The sequence below is a fragment of the Montipora capricornis genome, chromosome 2 (genome assembly GCF_036669925.1).
Source record: "Montipora capricornis isolate CH-2021 chromosome 2, ASM3666992v2, whole genome shotgun sequence".
NCBI classification, from domain to species: Eukaryota; Metazoa; Cnidaria; class Anthozoa; order Scleractinia; family Acroporidae; genus Montipora; species Montipora capricornis.
In genome coordinates, this window is record NC_090884.1 from 7,318,087 (window position 1) to 7,333,959 (window position 15,873).

Consider the following 15,873-nt stretch of genomic DNA (forward strand, 5'->3'; position numbering starts at 1 on the left):
TATTGAATTAAATGAAATTTGCATTTGGTTCTATCAGAAACCCATAAGGGTTGAAACGTGTAACGCGCGTTCACAGCTTGCGAATATTCAGTGCGAACTGATTGGTTGAATGTTTCAGTGCTAAGTACCATATTTGGAAACCCCTCGCTCTTGTCGTTCCAAATATGGTACTTAGCAAATTGAATATTCAGAAGCTTGTTTCCCAGCACACGAGGGGCCGTTACACGTTTCATGGGTTTCTGGTTCTATTGTTAGTGAGTTTTTGTTTCCAATAGACCATTTTACAGTTGTAGCTAAGTAACCTGGCCTAAGAATGGAAGTGAGGCTGCCGGTGACCCTGTTTTGATACAATCCTCCGTGCTTTTGTAATGTTAATACGGACTAATTAGAATTACAACAACACAATTTACATGATAAAAGCAGTGGGGGCTGTATCAATACAAGGTCACCGGCACCCTCGCAGCCATTCATCGTAGGCTGGGTCGCTGCGCAAACAACTGTAAAATGGCCTATTTGCGTTCAGAAAACTATTTCTATGAAAATTCTCGTCTTATATGTAATAAACAGCTCATGACATAGAAAGTGCGGCGTACGGGATTGTATTCACTCGTTGTTTGTGTCAAAACCTTACTCGCTCGTTCAGGTTTTTGACACAAACAACTCGTAAATAAAACCCCGTACGCCGCATTTTCTATGACGTAAACTATGTATTCCGTGTCTGGCCCCCCTCTGAGAAACACTATTTTTGGCAAGAGGATGAAAATAATCCATGCGCTACTAGTTCCAGACTTTTGAGAGACAGTGAGATGTTTCGAATGAAATTCTCGCTCCCCTACGGTATCAAAGGCGAATTCGCCCAAAAATGATCCTTTCAATGTGTTATTTTCTTGTAGTCCTATGAAATCGAAACCAAAGCCACTAGACGGGACCGGGTTGATCTCACCCAGTACGCAAAAGGTTCGATCTCCGCCACTCGGTTGGGTACGGGAATACTCCCCGACTGCTAATTTCCTGAATCAGCGATTGGGATTGGATCCTAAAGTGTCTTCGTTAATACAACCCCTGAAGTGAGACCAATTAGCATACTATTGACTTCATTCAAGGACAAGGCAAAAGCTGAGAATTGTTGTTGGGCCAGGGAAAGGGTCATTTAAAAGTGATAGACTCGCTTTTTGTTGGGTGTTCAGAAACTTAGTCTTTAGATAAAAGCGATGTTGGTGTTTTTAGTAGACCTAGCTCGAATGGTTCAATTGTTCCCATTTAGGCCCCTCTTTACTCTGTAGTAGCATTTCACTTGCTGAATCTATTTTCCGGTAGGTTTTCATTTATTACGAGATTACTTGCAAATACAATTGAAGAAAATGGATAAACTCACTTCTTATGCGGTTAATGCGAACTAGTTAGCATATGAACAGCCTGATTTACACGAGAAAAGCAGTAACTCCATGAACAATGTCAGTGCAAGCCAATAACTGATCTGTCATAAATTCAGAACTGTAGTTCATCATTACGTCACCCCATTGTTATTGAAGTGCCAACCAAAGATTCATTGGCTGTTAAGACAATGGCAAATTCTAATATAAAAAAAAAATTGATGTACATATTTTTCAAACGAGCATCTCACACTACTCTTATAATTATCTGTTGGAGTGACTAAATTTTCAAAAAAAGTTTTCAATAGCCATGTTTGAGTTTTTTGAGGTAGGGCTGGGATGTGACCTACTAAGATTTATTACAAACCTAGCTATTGCTGTTTCTACGTAGCTTAACTTTTGGCTGTAACTTTAATTGCTGCTTTTAATATCAAAATTACACATTAAAGCAGAAAAAGTCTCCTTCGGCCAGATATGCATCGTTGCCTGCCGAAATCAATCTTGTGGGGGGAGAAGTGCTTTGCGTTACCAGTCCTGCGGGATTGCGTGATTGAACTGTCACGTAAACGATATCTCCCTCAAACAGTCCAGCTGCGTTATTTTGCGATAGCGTGACATTGGTTGTAATGCCAACTTCTTGAAATGGGAGAACGTCCGTTGTGTTCGGTTGTTTTCCAACTGCAATGCGAAAGCCGTCGATCCCTGATTCTTCATCGTTAAAACCATACCAGTGAGCCCGCAGTGTTTTGTTAAAAAGATGGCAGCTGGAGTGTATGCCAAACACGTCATGCGTGCGGTCTGGACTAACTATGACTGATCCCTGCAAGAGAAATTTTAAACTTTAAATTCGTTGAAGAATTTTACTGCACGCTGGAATATTGGAGTTAGCGAGAGCAGCGTAACATTCGCTCAAGGTACGGCTTACTTTTTAACTACTATTGAAAACGTTCTTAAATGTACTTCTAAGTTTATCCTAGGTCGTTACGCTGCCAGGGAATTATTCACAAAGTATGAAAGAGGTGAGTTTTAGCAGGTTTGCGCCACCGCACACAGGTGGCTCAGTTGGTTGAGCACCAGGCTGTCACCGGGAGGTCGTGAGTTCAACTCCGGCTGGACCAACACTCATGGTCTTTAAATAACTGAGGAGAAAGTGGTGCCTTTGTAATTACATCTGCAAATGGTTAGACTCTCTAGTCTTCTCGGATAAGGACGATAAACCGGAGGTCCCGTCTCACAACCCTTTAATGTTCATAATTCTGTGGGACGTAAAAGAACCCGCACACTTGTCGCAAAGAGTAGGGCATGTAGTTCCCGGTGTTGTGGTCTGTCTTTGTATATATCTCTTTCTGTATTACAGAGGGCCATGTGTTAGAAAACTCTTTACTGGATTAATGATGTATTACCCTCTCAAAAGAAAGAATATTGTATTCAGTATTGTATTGTAGGTCTTACATGTCATCACGATTTTAATTGCAGCTCAGTGAATGGGTTCAGTGTTATAAAAGCATAGTCTCGATATCAACATTTTTAAACAATCTTAGATCATTTTTTACAACATGCTGTTTTTCACAGATAATAATTATAATCAGTAATCCGAATATAATAAGCGAGTTTTTTTCCTATTTTATGATATTTCAAGTTACCGTGGAAAGAAGAACCACATGGATCAAAAAGATGACGAAATGTTGCCTTCTAGACATTGAATGTTCCTGTTTTACTATTCTATTTTCAAAGCATTTTTCAAAATAATGTAAATTGCTTTTCAATTGATAGCGTATCGTATCAAATAAACGTTGATGGATGAAATTCGAGACTGCAAAGAGCAGCGTCGTGTCAGTCGCTGATAGACAATCTTGTTCTGTCGTGGCAGGCTACTTTACTCTTCTTTGTCACTGACTCTTTACCACTTACGGTGGAACATTACTGAATACTGATTGACTGAGACAGAAGGCATCATTTTCTTCTTAATCACTTGGACACTTTTGGTAATCAAGAGGGCATAATTACTTGATCCTGATTGGTGAACAGTTCCTTGGCCAGAGAAGGCCAGGTTACAAGAGAATCTTTATCCACGTAGAAAATACGTTTTAAGTGCTATTTCTGTTTACAGCAACGATTTTTCAAATTGAATTTTAACCGGAATGAAAGAGTGCTTGCTGTAATTTTACAACTAAAGTGCTCACTGAACCAATTGTTTAGTTAAGTTGATTGTCATTTGTCGCGGCATTGAACTGGCTCCCCTCAATAACTTTGTCCTTTATGTGATAAAATTCGCGACGGAGGCAAGTTGGAAAAAAATTGAAAATACAAGTGAAATTAATCCTTAATTACCCTCGGGTCCATGCGATTACATATACTAAGCGTAATTGAAAAAAACACAGGGCTTTGTTACCTTTGTTGGAGGTGTGTCATCTACAAGAATTGGTGCAGTGGACACCTTCTCTGCGATAAGTCCAACATTGTTTTCGCATCTTAGAGTTAAGTAGTACTTTTCCCCGGCGACTAACTGTAAACCTTCGGCCTCTATGGTTTTGTTTAACCCATTGTTCGTGTAGTTTGTTATGAAATGAGTGCTATTTCGAATCGCGTAACTGCAGGACTTTACACCTGATTCTTCGTCTGCGAAAGATGTCACGTTGGCAATTAACAAACAGTTGGTGACGCATTGCGTGACATCATTAACGGGGATTACATCACCAAGCAATGGTGCCGTTAAATCCACTTTTATTTCTTCAGTGCTTGATAGCGTAAACAAGCCAGCTCCATTGGTAATACGTACAGTCACGTAATATGCCCCGAGATGATTTAACTGGCAATCGTCACAAGTCACGTCAGTGGAATTCCACGGAAGCTCGGTCATGGATTTAAGCTGACAGCCAACGGCTACTGTCCCAACGCAGAATTCAGTTTTAAAGACCCCACTCTCGGGATCACGTGATTTCCATGATGCCTTTAGGCTGTCTCCACGCAGAAGCCATATGCTCGGGCCGCGTGAAAGCTGAAAAGAAGAAAACACAAGAAGAGTGATCACTAGACGAGTTTGTTTATGAAAAAGAAGGTAGGAGGTGTTAGTCTCCCATAGAATTCTCAAGAAAAACGTTTTGAGCGGGTACTCGGTGAAATTCCGATGATCCACAATCCTGGACAAAAGTCTTGGGACACGAGCTAAAATGAACATGTCTTGAGGCCATCTATCATACAGTCCCCCCTTCCCCTTTCAATGTTGATAGCAATCCGGGAGAACATTCAGAAAATAAGGTTTTTTAAAGTCATTTCGCATCTACTATACTCACATCAGTCACGTAGAATTTGTTTTCCTGACAACCTTTGCGTGGCTACATCTTTCCAGTGGTCAAAGACCACGTGGTAGAAGAAATACGAAGAAGTCAAGAGGAAACAATACGAGCTCCAGAAAAGGGAACCGGGAGAACATTCAGAAAAGCTGCAGTTCGTTTTAAGATTGATTTTGGGGAAGTGGAGTTTGGGGAGGGGGGAGGCAGCAAAGTAAAGTCTTTCGTATTATAAGCACATACTTCTTACGAGCATTTTTCGGTGCATGAAAACCAAGGAGTCCAAACAACGTTTGACCAGGATTGTATCTATGAATTACTTTTACAGTTTGATCTCAATGGTATCTTGGTTCGGAGAGAGAAAGTAAGGTTAGCCGACAGCACAGCAATACCGTGGATATAAAGGTAACCGCGACGATGTATTTATCAAAAAGGAAAATATACATGTCTTTATCATTGAATGCATGCTGTGAGAAACTGAAACTTATTTATTTTTATTTTTTTGCCTTCTTTTTTTGCTTCTTGGTTTCAAGGCTTAAAGTTCAATCCTTTCACGCGTTGCACTCTGGCAAATTTTCTAAACTGAAATGTGTCATTTTTCCACTGTGTAATCTTGTTTAAAATATGCATCTTGTCGCTTTAATTTCCTCTATCATCATTCCGGGTGGGTAAGCAACTAAGCAGTGATTGATTGATTGATTAAAGTGCCCCAGTAACCAAAAAAATCAATTCATACTTTTCTTTGGATTTCAAAACTATGTTAACGAAACACTAAGTGACCCACGTTTTAAGCCTTGATTTCAAAAAGACACCTGTTTATTTTAACTGGAATTTTCCTATTTAATGGTCCACCATAACTAAGTTTAAGATCTTGAGAGAGCTGGATTGAGGAGAAAATGACGTCAAAGGCTCTCTACTTTAAGAATGCAATGCGTGTGTACGCCGCAGAATTGATATGGAGCACGATGGTTTTAGGCTTTCAGACTTTTAAACTCACGCTTTGCATATATAATAAGCAGCGTTCACGCGCTGAAATTTTAAGCTAGTGAACCTCTGACATCACTTTTCCCTGGATCCAACCGTCTGAGGTCCAATCGGTCAGTTTTGAACGTGAGTAATGGCGGACCGTGAAATCCAAAACTTACACTCAAAGTAAACAGCCTTTAGATAAAAATCAAAGCTCAAACTTTTGCCAGTCAGGTGTTAAGCAAACACACTTTCAAAATCTGAAGGAAAAAAGGAAGTGGTTTTTTTGATGACAGGGGCACTTTATCGGATTGACTGGCTGATTGATCGATCAATTGATAGATGCTTGCCCGTGAATCAAGACGTAAAATAGGCTGCATTTCTATTTGCGTAAACCAGGCTTATGTTTTCGCGCTCGTTTCATGACAGCGAACATCTTGCTTTAGGGGATTTAAGGCTGCTTTTCGCTAAAACCACAACCGTAAGCACCCACAATATACGCGGGAAGCATTAACTCGTCTTCAATTTGTGACTTATCCTACTAATGATTATGACGCATATGAGTTTGCGTTTGTTGCTTCTTCTTGAGTCGCTCTTGAAAGCCAGCCCTGAGCAATTAAAAGAAACTAGAAACTAGAACTATTTCTTACCTCGATTAACTCAGGACGAGAAACGTCAACAAGGAACCCGTCAGACCATCCATGTGACGTCATTCCGGCGCCATTCGTAGCCTCTATTGTAACGTAATATCGTTTTCCGTGAGTTAGTGTAAGATTGTCCTTCCTTACTGTGGTTGCTATGCCGACATCTGCGAAATTCATCAAGTCCGTAAAGTCCGGAGACGTTCCTATTCCCCAGCGGTATTTGACCACACCACTTTCTCCATCACCGAACGGTTCCCACGCTGCCTCCACCACACTTGTTGATGACTGGTATTGAATATCAGACTGAAGGGAAGAACCATCGTGGATGAGACCGGGACTGGGTGGTGTTACGTCGATGATAATGCCATCAGATGAGGATGTGCTACAGAAGCCATCGCCATTTGTACATGTAATCTTGCTGATATACTTAGCTCCAGGTACAAGACTGAGATTCTGGCGAGACAGGTTACCACTAATTCCCACCGATTGTTTTAACACAACAGTGTCATTTCCAAAAGCTGAACTGTTATCCGATGCAGTCTGTTCAATGAGTGACCACGAGCAACTGGAGATTCCAGACTCCTCATCTTTGAAATCCTTCCACGAAATTTCTAAGGAGTCCATGGAATCTGTAAAGTCAATATCATGCTCAACTCCATCGATTACCATTCCAAGGGAAGGAGGAGTAATATCAAACATCAACTTCTTCGAAGACATCACGGAGGTCAGACCAGCTCCATTTTGAACAAATACTGTAACATAATACGCTTCACCCAAATGAGGAACAAAGGACCCTATGGTCCCAGAGGTTAAGGCTCCTGCTACTTTGGAACCACTCACGCAGGTTTGGGACGTGGTTGCTAAGCAGTATTCGCTGCTCCTCAGGTCACTTTCATAGTCGTTCACACCGTCCCAAGAAAAACGAATTTCGATGCTTCGTGTTGTTTGGTCTGTAACCACGTGACTTGTTACGATCTCTGTTGTAATCGGCGAACTGGGGTCAACTATAAATCCATTGGAGCTTGCCATACTGTTTAAGCCACTGGCCGTGAATGCTTTTAAACTGGAGTAATACTTCTGACCGGCAACCAGAATGTCTAGACCAGGTGCGTTGGGTGCAAGGTCTTTTTCAATGCTTGTTCTTAACCCCACACTTCTAAAACCCAATATGTCGTCTTTTCCACGTTTTGTACCTATTGCCCACTGGTAATCAATCACTGGTTCGCTGACATCGTCCAAGAAAGGGTCCCAATTGGCACTGGCCACTCTAGTGCTAGTTGTGTAGTTGAAATCAGCACCATCTATTGAGCCATCTCGAACGGTCGCGGGAATGGGCCAGATAGATTTCACTCGAAAGCCATTGGATCGAGCCGTACTCTTCAGTGATGCTTTGTTCCAACACGTCAACACATTATGATAAGTCAAGTTCCCGAGAAACCCCTTGTCTTTGTAAGTTTGCGCGAGAGAAAACACTCTTCTTTGTCCGTAAGGCGAATTATTGCTGGCATCAATTTGAAGCAGCCTACTTCCATCGCTGCTTTCTATTTTCCATGTACATGATTGAACTCCACTTTCATCGTCCTCTGTGCCAAACCAGGACATGGAAATATTCCAGTTCTCAAGCACAATGTTGTAATCCACTCCGGTCACATGGCTCCCATCAATGACATCACCAATGCGTGGAGGACTAATGTCCATTAGAATTCCATTCGAGCTACGCGTAACAGTAAGGCCTGCTCCATTTGTGGCTTGCACTGTCACAAATACTCGCTCTCCTGGGTTAATGTTACATTCTGGACAGCTAAACGATTTATTAGCTCCAATTCTCGTGGTTGTTTTTATCTGGCAACCTCGAGGTTTGGTTCCGAGACAGTATTTGCTTTCCAGGATTCCGCTTTCTGGGTCCGTGATGTCCTCCCAGTGTGCTGCAAGATCCATGGTCGGCGAAAAATAATCGATGTCTTGAGCAGTGGCCCCATCACGAACGGAATCATTGGGAGCTTGTGGTGGCGTGGTGTCTATTACGAGTCCAGGCGATGATAAATTTGACTTTAACCCAACAAGGTTGGTCGCGACGACTGTGATGTAGTAAGTATTACCGTGCGAAAGACTGAGGCCGCTCTTGATTACCTGTGTTGCAAGATGTACGTCTTTAAAGCTTACAACATCGTGCTGATAGGGTCGAGTCCCGATAGCGAATTGGTAGTTCAGCAGCCTGCTCTCCAGTTCGATAAATGGAGGCCAGGTGGCTACAATGGAAGCCGTGTCTGATTGATATTGTGACGTGGTATTGCGTGATACACCCGCTATAATAGGACCACTGGGGACTGGTGGCGTGTTATCTACCTCGAAAGCAGAAGACGACGAGGACGCCAGTCCAGCGTTGTTAAAGCAATCGACACTAACATTATAGCTTTGACGTTGAAGAAGGGGAGCACTTTGTGGCAACGAGATATTACCCGAGGACGTGTTTTTAGACTTGGTGAAAAGAACGCTGCCAGATTGATCTACGACCGAGATGTTGCATGTGCTGATATGGCTCTCGCGGTCTCTAAATCCACTCCAAGAAATTACACGGTCATCATCAGTTATAAAATATTTTTCTCCAATTTTTCTTTGTATTGATTGGCCCGCGTAGACTTTTCCTGGATGCGGTGGAGTGCTGTCAAAAACGAGAGCATCAGAGCATGATTGTGACACAAGTCCAGCTCTGTTTCGAGATATCACAGTGACGTAATACTTTACTCCTGATATAAACACTAGTTCTGACATTGTTGTGTTGGCGTAGTTCCGCCGGCCGATGTTAACGAGTGGTTGGATTTGGGTACCACATTTGCTTATGCCAATGGCCCACTTGTAGTACCAGACTTCACTTTCTGGTTCAGAGAATTTGTTCCAATAAACCGAGATATCGGAAGCCGAAGCGGAGTAAAAAACCAACTCTTTGTCATTGTATCGCCATCCATCTTGTGAACCAAGGCCTGGGTAGATTGTGCTTGGTATAGGCGGTGTTCCATCCGCTATGACACCGTCCGAAACAAGTTCTTTGACAGATCCTGCCTGATTGGTCACCCTGAGGTGCACGTAGTACTTAGTTCCACTTGACAAATTGAGAACAGTGTTACTTTTCACATGTGTCGATAGACCAACATCAGAAAAATCTTGAATACTGGTTTTGTCATTTCCACTGGTACCTATGCTCCATTCGAACTTCTCAATACCACTCTCCAGATCCCAAACTCCTTCCCAGTTAGCGGCCATAGATGAAAGAGAGGATTGGTATCTCAGATCTGGTTCAATGATCCCGTCATGCACTATACCATGGCTCGGGGGACTGAAGTCAATGAGCACTCCATCGGAGCTCAAGCACTTCCGTAGAAGGGCATTGTTTACGGCACAAACTGTCACGTAATATACGTCATCGGACAGCAAAAGGCCTTTTACAGTAACAGATGTGTTTAGCCCCACGCTACTAAAAGGAACAACGTCCATAACTTCCCCTCGACTTCTGCTTATTCCATATTCGAAGTGGTGAATTCCAGACTCTGGATCTTTGAAACCTTTCCATTGTGCCGACATTGCTGTGATGTTATCTTGATAATCAATATCCGAACCTGTGATACCGTCTCGCACTTCAGCTGTCTGCGTGCTTGGAGGAGTCACGTCAGCAACAAAACCATCCGACGATATTTCGGAACTAAACAAGCCGGCTTTGTTTTCAGCTTTGATTTTAATGCAATAACGCTGACCGTTCACCAAAGTAATGTTTTCCATGGTAAATGAGGTAGCAGTTGGAGGAAGTAATTTCACAAACCCATTTCCAGTGACATGGTAGTTTCCGGATAGGCAGCTTCCAGCAGCAAAGTAGTATTGTTTGACAGCTGTGTTTGGCTCGGGAAATATTGACCACGAGCCATAGACATGTCTCAGATCAGCCTGGTAGTCGAGGTCTACTTGCGGTTTTGGACCGTCGAAGACTTTTCCAGAGGATGGAGGGGTTGCGTCAGGTATTACCAAGACCGAATACGCGTCTTTATATAATTTGGCACCGTTGATGGCTCTTATTATGACGTAATAACCTTGGCCTTGTGATAATGCAAGGTTTTGGAATGTCGCCGATGTGCGAAGGTTGGGTCCTGGAACAACTGTAAAATTGAAGGTTGACGGTGGCTTTTCTGAAGGTATAATGGCCCACTCGTATCGCTGAAGTCCGCTGTGAGCATCTGAGAATCCAGCCCACTGCACAGTAACTGAGGATACACTTGGTATATACACACACGGAGTTCCATTTATGGTGTCTTCAACTCCTGTCACTACAACTTTTCCCGTAAATACGGGGTGAGTCGTATCCACGGTAACACCATCCGATGTGACGTCAGTGCTAAGACCAACCATATCAATGGCTCTCACAGTTACAAAATACTTAGTGTTGTTCAACGTCAACCCATCATGCGTTATGTTTGTCGCATTCCCAGTGGACGTCCAGGAAACGATAACGCTTCCGCTGATGTCAGTAACTTTGTACCTGTACTCCATGATCCCACTTCCTGTGCTGCCATCTGTAAACCCATTCCAGTTTACCGCTATAATGGTGTCCTCTGACTGATAATCTACATCACTAAAGTGTCCATCGTTTATGCTGCCTGCCTGTGGTGGATCTTGGTCTATTAACAAGCAATTCGATGAAATTTGAGTATAAAGTCCAGCCTCGTTATAGCCTCTGACAACTGCGCAATAGCGTTGTCCAGACACTAGATTAAGGTTTGTTGCTGTAGGGAATCGGTCGAGAGCTGTGGTCTTGAATGTTGTAATAAGCCCGGCCCCTTGACGTTGTACCGCCCAATCATAGCGTGCAATAGGAGAATGAGGATCGGTGAATCGGTCCCAATTTGCAATAAACGTAGTCGTCCACTTTGCGTATTTCATGTCCACTCCAGTTTGATTTCCATCGTATGCTTTCCCTGCCACAGGGGCCGAGGTATCAATGATGACCCCGTCGCTGGTGAGGTCCGAATGCAGTCCCGCTTTTGTAAACGTTCTTACAACGAATTGCACCTTTGAACCGTCCGAGACGCTGTTGAAAGTCGCTGCCCCGCTAGTGCTGAGATTGACGTTCTGGAAAGACATAAGCTCGTGGCTGTGATTGGTTTGGAAGGGAGTTACAAGTACTTTCCACATATACTTGCTGACACCGTGTCTTGTTTGTATTCCTCCCCAGTTCACCTGCAAGAACTTGGAGGCTTGGTAACTTTGGTCGGCTCCAGGTCCGTCGTGGATCCACCCGCCTTGTGGCGTTGATGTGTCAATGATGATCGCACCACTACAAACAAGCTGAGCAGTGTTTTTTCGCATGTCGACCGCTTGGATAGACACTTTGTAATTGTTGTTATCTTGAAGAGCTAGCCCTGTGAGATAAACAGTAAGTAAGGATTTTGAAATTGCTACTGGTCCGGCTACTGTTCAACAGCAGAAGCTCATGAAAGGGAGCATCTATAACTAACAACACCAAGTAGTCTAGTGCGTCGAAATTGAGTCCACTCGAGGAAAGTTTAAATCTCCAAGGGGTTCAGAGAAAACCCTACACTGTACAAAATTCAAAGTACATGTACCTGTCAGAATTTGCCGTGTATTTGAGTTGGGAAAGGCTCCTTTTACGACCGATGCGGTGCTGCAAGCAGAGGACGATGACAACAGGAACCATTCAAAAGTCAACTGACCACAAGACACGGAAAAGCCCTCGAAACGAAGATGAAGTTTAGTCGTGAGATACTGATAGCTAATTACTGATTGAAAAGACTGCTCCGTGAATTGGGCGCTTCCAGTTGTGATGTTGATACTATCTTGTTCTGCACCAGGGCATGTCCCAAGATTTCCGTCACACCTAGAAAAAAATGTTTCAGTGCTTAGCGGGCCAGATCTCGTTCATAAAACCAAACAGCTTGTTTCGTGGAGATGAAACCAGTCTCACTCGTCACAGTTAAACCAGTGTTTTACATACTACTGTTCTTACGTCACATGCAATGCACGATGGCCTAGCTATTCAAATATGGAAATATTCAAGTACTTCAACAAAAACTCCCCAGGGTGCTGATACGTTGTCGTGGTGGGGGAGCTTGTGTGCATCTGTGACGATCCAGACCAAGAGAAAATGAGGGGACAGAGAGGGAGGCTCTGGGTGCAGCCCTTGGGATATGTCATGTCTACGAAAGTTATTTTTAGACGAGCGGAAGTCTTTGTTCTAGCGGAAGTCTCTATTCCGAGACGTCCGCATGCACGCCAACCTCGGTCTGATGTTTGAAAGATAATAAATATTCATTAGCCTTCCACGTGCGCCGCCATTTTCTCTCTTCACTAAGAACCTGAGAGCGAGACAAGACTGCATGCGGACGTCTCGGAAGACAGACTTCCGCTAGAACAAAGACTTCCGCTCATCTAAAAATAACTTTCGTGGACATGACATATCCCGACCAACGCCCTGAGCCTCCGTCTCTGTCCCCTCATTTTCCCTTGTCCAGACGAAATTCAGTCCCTGGTCCTCCAGGTTTTGGTTTGGAAGTGGGGCTAACAACCCCTCCCCGCAAAAACTACTTGTTACGGAAACCAGTAAAACATCTAGCAATATGTCCCACCGTGGACGAAGAGGACTAACAAACCAACTAACTTCGCAAAATGTTGCAGGGTGGCTACACGGCTACACGGGTAACTATCTCTGCGATTTTGTCGCGAAAGTTCCAACTCTGACGACGTTTTTCTTGCTATTTTTTCACCCGTCGCGTCGCCAGTTCAAGGGTGGCTACCCATGCGATTTTCATCTCGCGCTGGCGATGCGACAAAGTTTGAAAAAATCGCATCACCAGCGGGAGCGAAAAACTGCTCGCGTAGCCGCGGCTTTAGACTCTTCACTACCTTTCCGAAATATCTAGGAAATCTGTTCAGAAAAAATGTCCAAAATCTTAGTGCGCCTTGAAAGCCTGAGTTCAAATATTCGAAAATTCTAGCCTACCTTCCCGGCTTTCGAACAGATTCACCGTAATTACTCCTTGGGTGCCTATGGCTGATTTCTGAAGCTCATGACCTTGAAGCGTTTAAGTCTGGTTCAGAGCTAGGGTTTTTCTGAGTTTTAAGAATTTCCTTATTTGGATGTAACGTAGCTCGTGCATTTTCCCGCGTGCGGCTTCGATCTTATTTTTGTCCGTATTTGGGCATAAACTTGGTGTCCTAAAATCCTCAGCTTTGTTCCAAGGAAAAGAGTTGCAAGTTACACGCTTGAAGGTCATGTGTTTCTTCTAATTCCCAGCCACTGTATTAACCAAGGTTAAACATTTCTGTCTCCGCATAGGTTATTCACAAATGTCGCCTCACGAGCTAAAAATGTCAGTATGTTAAAGCTTGACCGTAACGTCACTGTCTTAAGAAAGTGAATTTTCTCTTCTTGTAGATAGATGATTCTCAAAGCAGGAAGCAAAGAGCCAAATAAATGCATACGATTGTTTGTAGTGGATCAGTTAAAGAGGAATTTCCCGCAGTACATCCTGTGCAAGATGGTAAAAGTCTCTTCACTGTATTTTTAAAGAATTGTAATACTTGAGATTTTAGCACGAAACGTAATTGTCGAGGGACGTAAATGTAATAATGTAATTAGGATGATCAGCAGAGGACAAAATCTTGAGCTGGGTTTTTGTGTTTCTTTTACATTCACTTTGTTTTGTTTTTAACTAAGTAATTTTGTAGCATCTACCTCATTTGGTTGCGCAAGACTTCTATTTTTTGCTGCTGTATAAGAAAGTAATTGCCAGTGATTAGGACTGGAGAGCGAAAGCAGCATCCCTGTACGACCCTAAATGAGAGGCGAACCCGAGATGACATCGACGCAAATGGCTTTGCAAAAGATCCTGTACGTGATAAATTCCCTCCTCCTACCTTTCGGGTTGATCACAGATGTCAATTGCCGGGCGACAAATGGTTCCACTTGCCCTCATAATTTCTCTACACGTTCCATCACCAACACATTCTGAAGTCCTGATACAACTTGTTGATGGAAACGACGGCTGGCACGAGTAGGCCTGACCTTCACACCTGAGAAAACACGAAACAGTGCTTCAATTAGATTATTATGCACCTTCGTCGTCTTTGAAAGTCTAAGCTAGTAGGTATCATAATGAAGTTTACGAAAACCAGGGACGGTAAGGTCCGTTGGTCTTGTCTCTTACAACTTGATTAATTTGTACTACACGCATGCGTGTATCTGTACTTTTTAATCTATACCACGTGTATGGTTCTTTTTGTCATGTCACAATTTTATGGACCATAATGGAAATTTATAGCCTCCTATTAACTGGGAGTCAGGGTGATTTAGCGATGATCTACCGCGCCTCCCACTTGTGTGACCTGGGTTCAACCCTCGGGTCGTTTGGGGGTAGAGTTTCAGTCGAACTCAATCTGACTCTGCGGGCTTTTATCCATGCAGGTACTCCGGTTTTCCTCCCTCATCAAACTCGACTCTCAGTCAATTACATCCGGCCGAGGTCGGATACCATCGATAGGCGTAACCTATGGTATCCTTCCCTTTTATTGAATTAAATGAATAAAGTTGTTATCATTTTATTATTATTATTATTATTATTTTATTATTATTTTATTATTATTATATTATTATTATTATTATTATTATTATTATTATTATAACTGTGGCTTCCGGTTGGCCTTGTCCAGGATGGGGACCTCTAAGACAACGCCTTAATCGTTTGTCAATTGAACAACGAGCAAGCTTTTAAGTCATTATACAACATCATCAAGAGCCCTGAAGGAGAGGGTTGGTTTCCCTTTTAATGTTGAAAAAGGATTTTTTTGTCATAGAAAAGCGATTCACCAAAGCGTCATTACGCCGTTTCTAGATTAGAAGTTAAATTTAACCCCTTCCCGTGCCTTTTGTCTCTTGCGTGAATCTTACGGATGTTCAATTCCCCGTCTTAAGGCGGGTCACATTAATAGTCCATTTAATAGTTGCCACTGGATCATTGATAGTGTCGCTTAGTTCATACCTTCCTGAATTGCATGTGTCCTGTTTAGTGCATGTGTTTTGATCGTCACAAGGTACCGCTGGGCGATTTGACCAGGCACCGTTGGCACGAGCTGTTGCATCATACAGGTCACACCACTCACACTGAATTGAAGGGTTTACCGTCTATTGATGTAGTCTTGGCCTTGAATATATAATGAATCATATTTGTCAGTGATAGGTTTGATGGTATGAATGTTATTCATTGATCTATTGGTGCCCTGACACATTTATATTGTTGTCAAGATCGTGAAACTGAAGTCAATCTCACTCGAAATGCTTGGCGATATTTAAAAAAATGTAAATGCTTTGTTTTACAGCACTTTGCCATCAAGCTAGTCACAGGCACCCCACTTTTAATAACCTGAAAAACACAATTGAAACTGAACAGCAAATATTAAGAACCCGAACTGGCAGGAGGCAACCAGTTCGCTATTTACGACAACAACAACAACAACAACAACAACACAATAACAACCTTTAATTGTACTCTTGTTACATGAATATTTACAAAAATAGTAAGAAAAATTATGTGAAACTTA

The 15,873-nt window shown here is 42.7% G+C and overlaps 1 protein-coding gene across 1 annotated transcript; it reads right to left on the minus strand.

The window, feature by feature from the left end:
- Nucleotides 1-1,306: 1,306 nt before the first annotated feature.
- LOC138038666 (uncharacterized) lies at nt 1,307-15,348 on the minus strand. The gene is made up of 6 exons (XM_068884659.1): nt 15,315-15,348; nt 14,194-14,349; nt 11,883-12,154; nt 6,280-11,678; nt 3,766-4,371; nt 1,307-2,193 (listed from the first exon to the last, which is right to left on the minus strand). Exons 2-6 carry the CDS (start codon nt 14,250-14,252, stop codon nt 1,810-1,812), a joined length of 6,720 nt encoding a protein of 2,239 aa, XP_068740760.1. The 5' UTR covers nt 14,253-14,349; nt 15,315-15,348; the 3' UTR covers nt 1,307-1,809.
- Between the last annotated feature and the right edge of the window lie 525 nt (nt 15,349-15,873).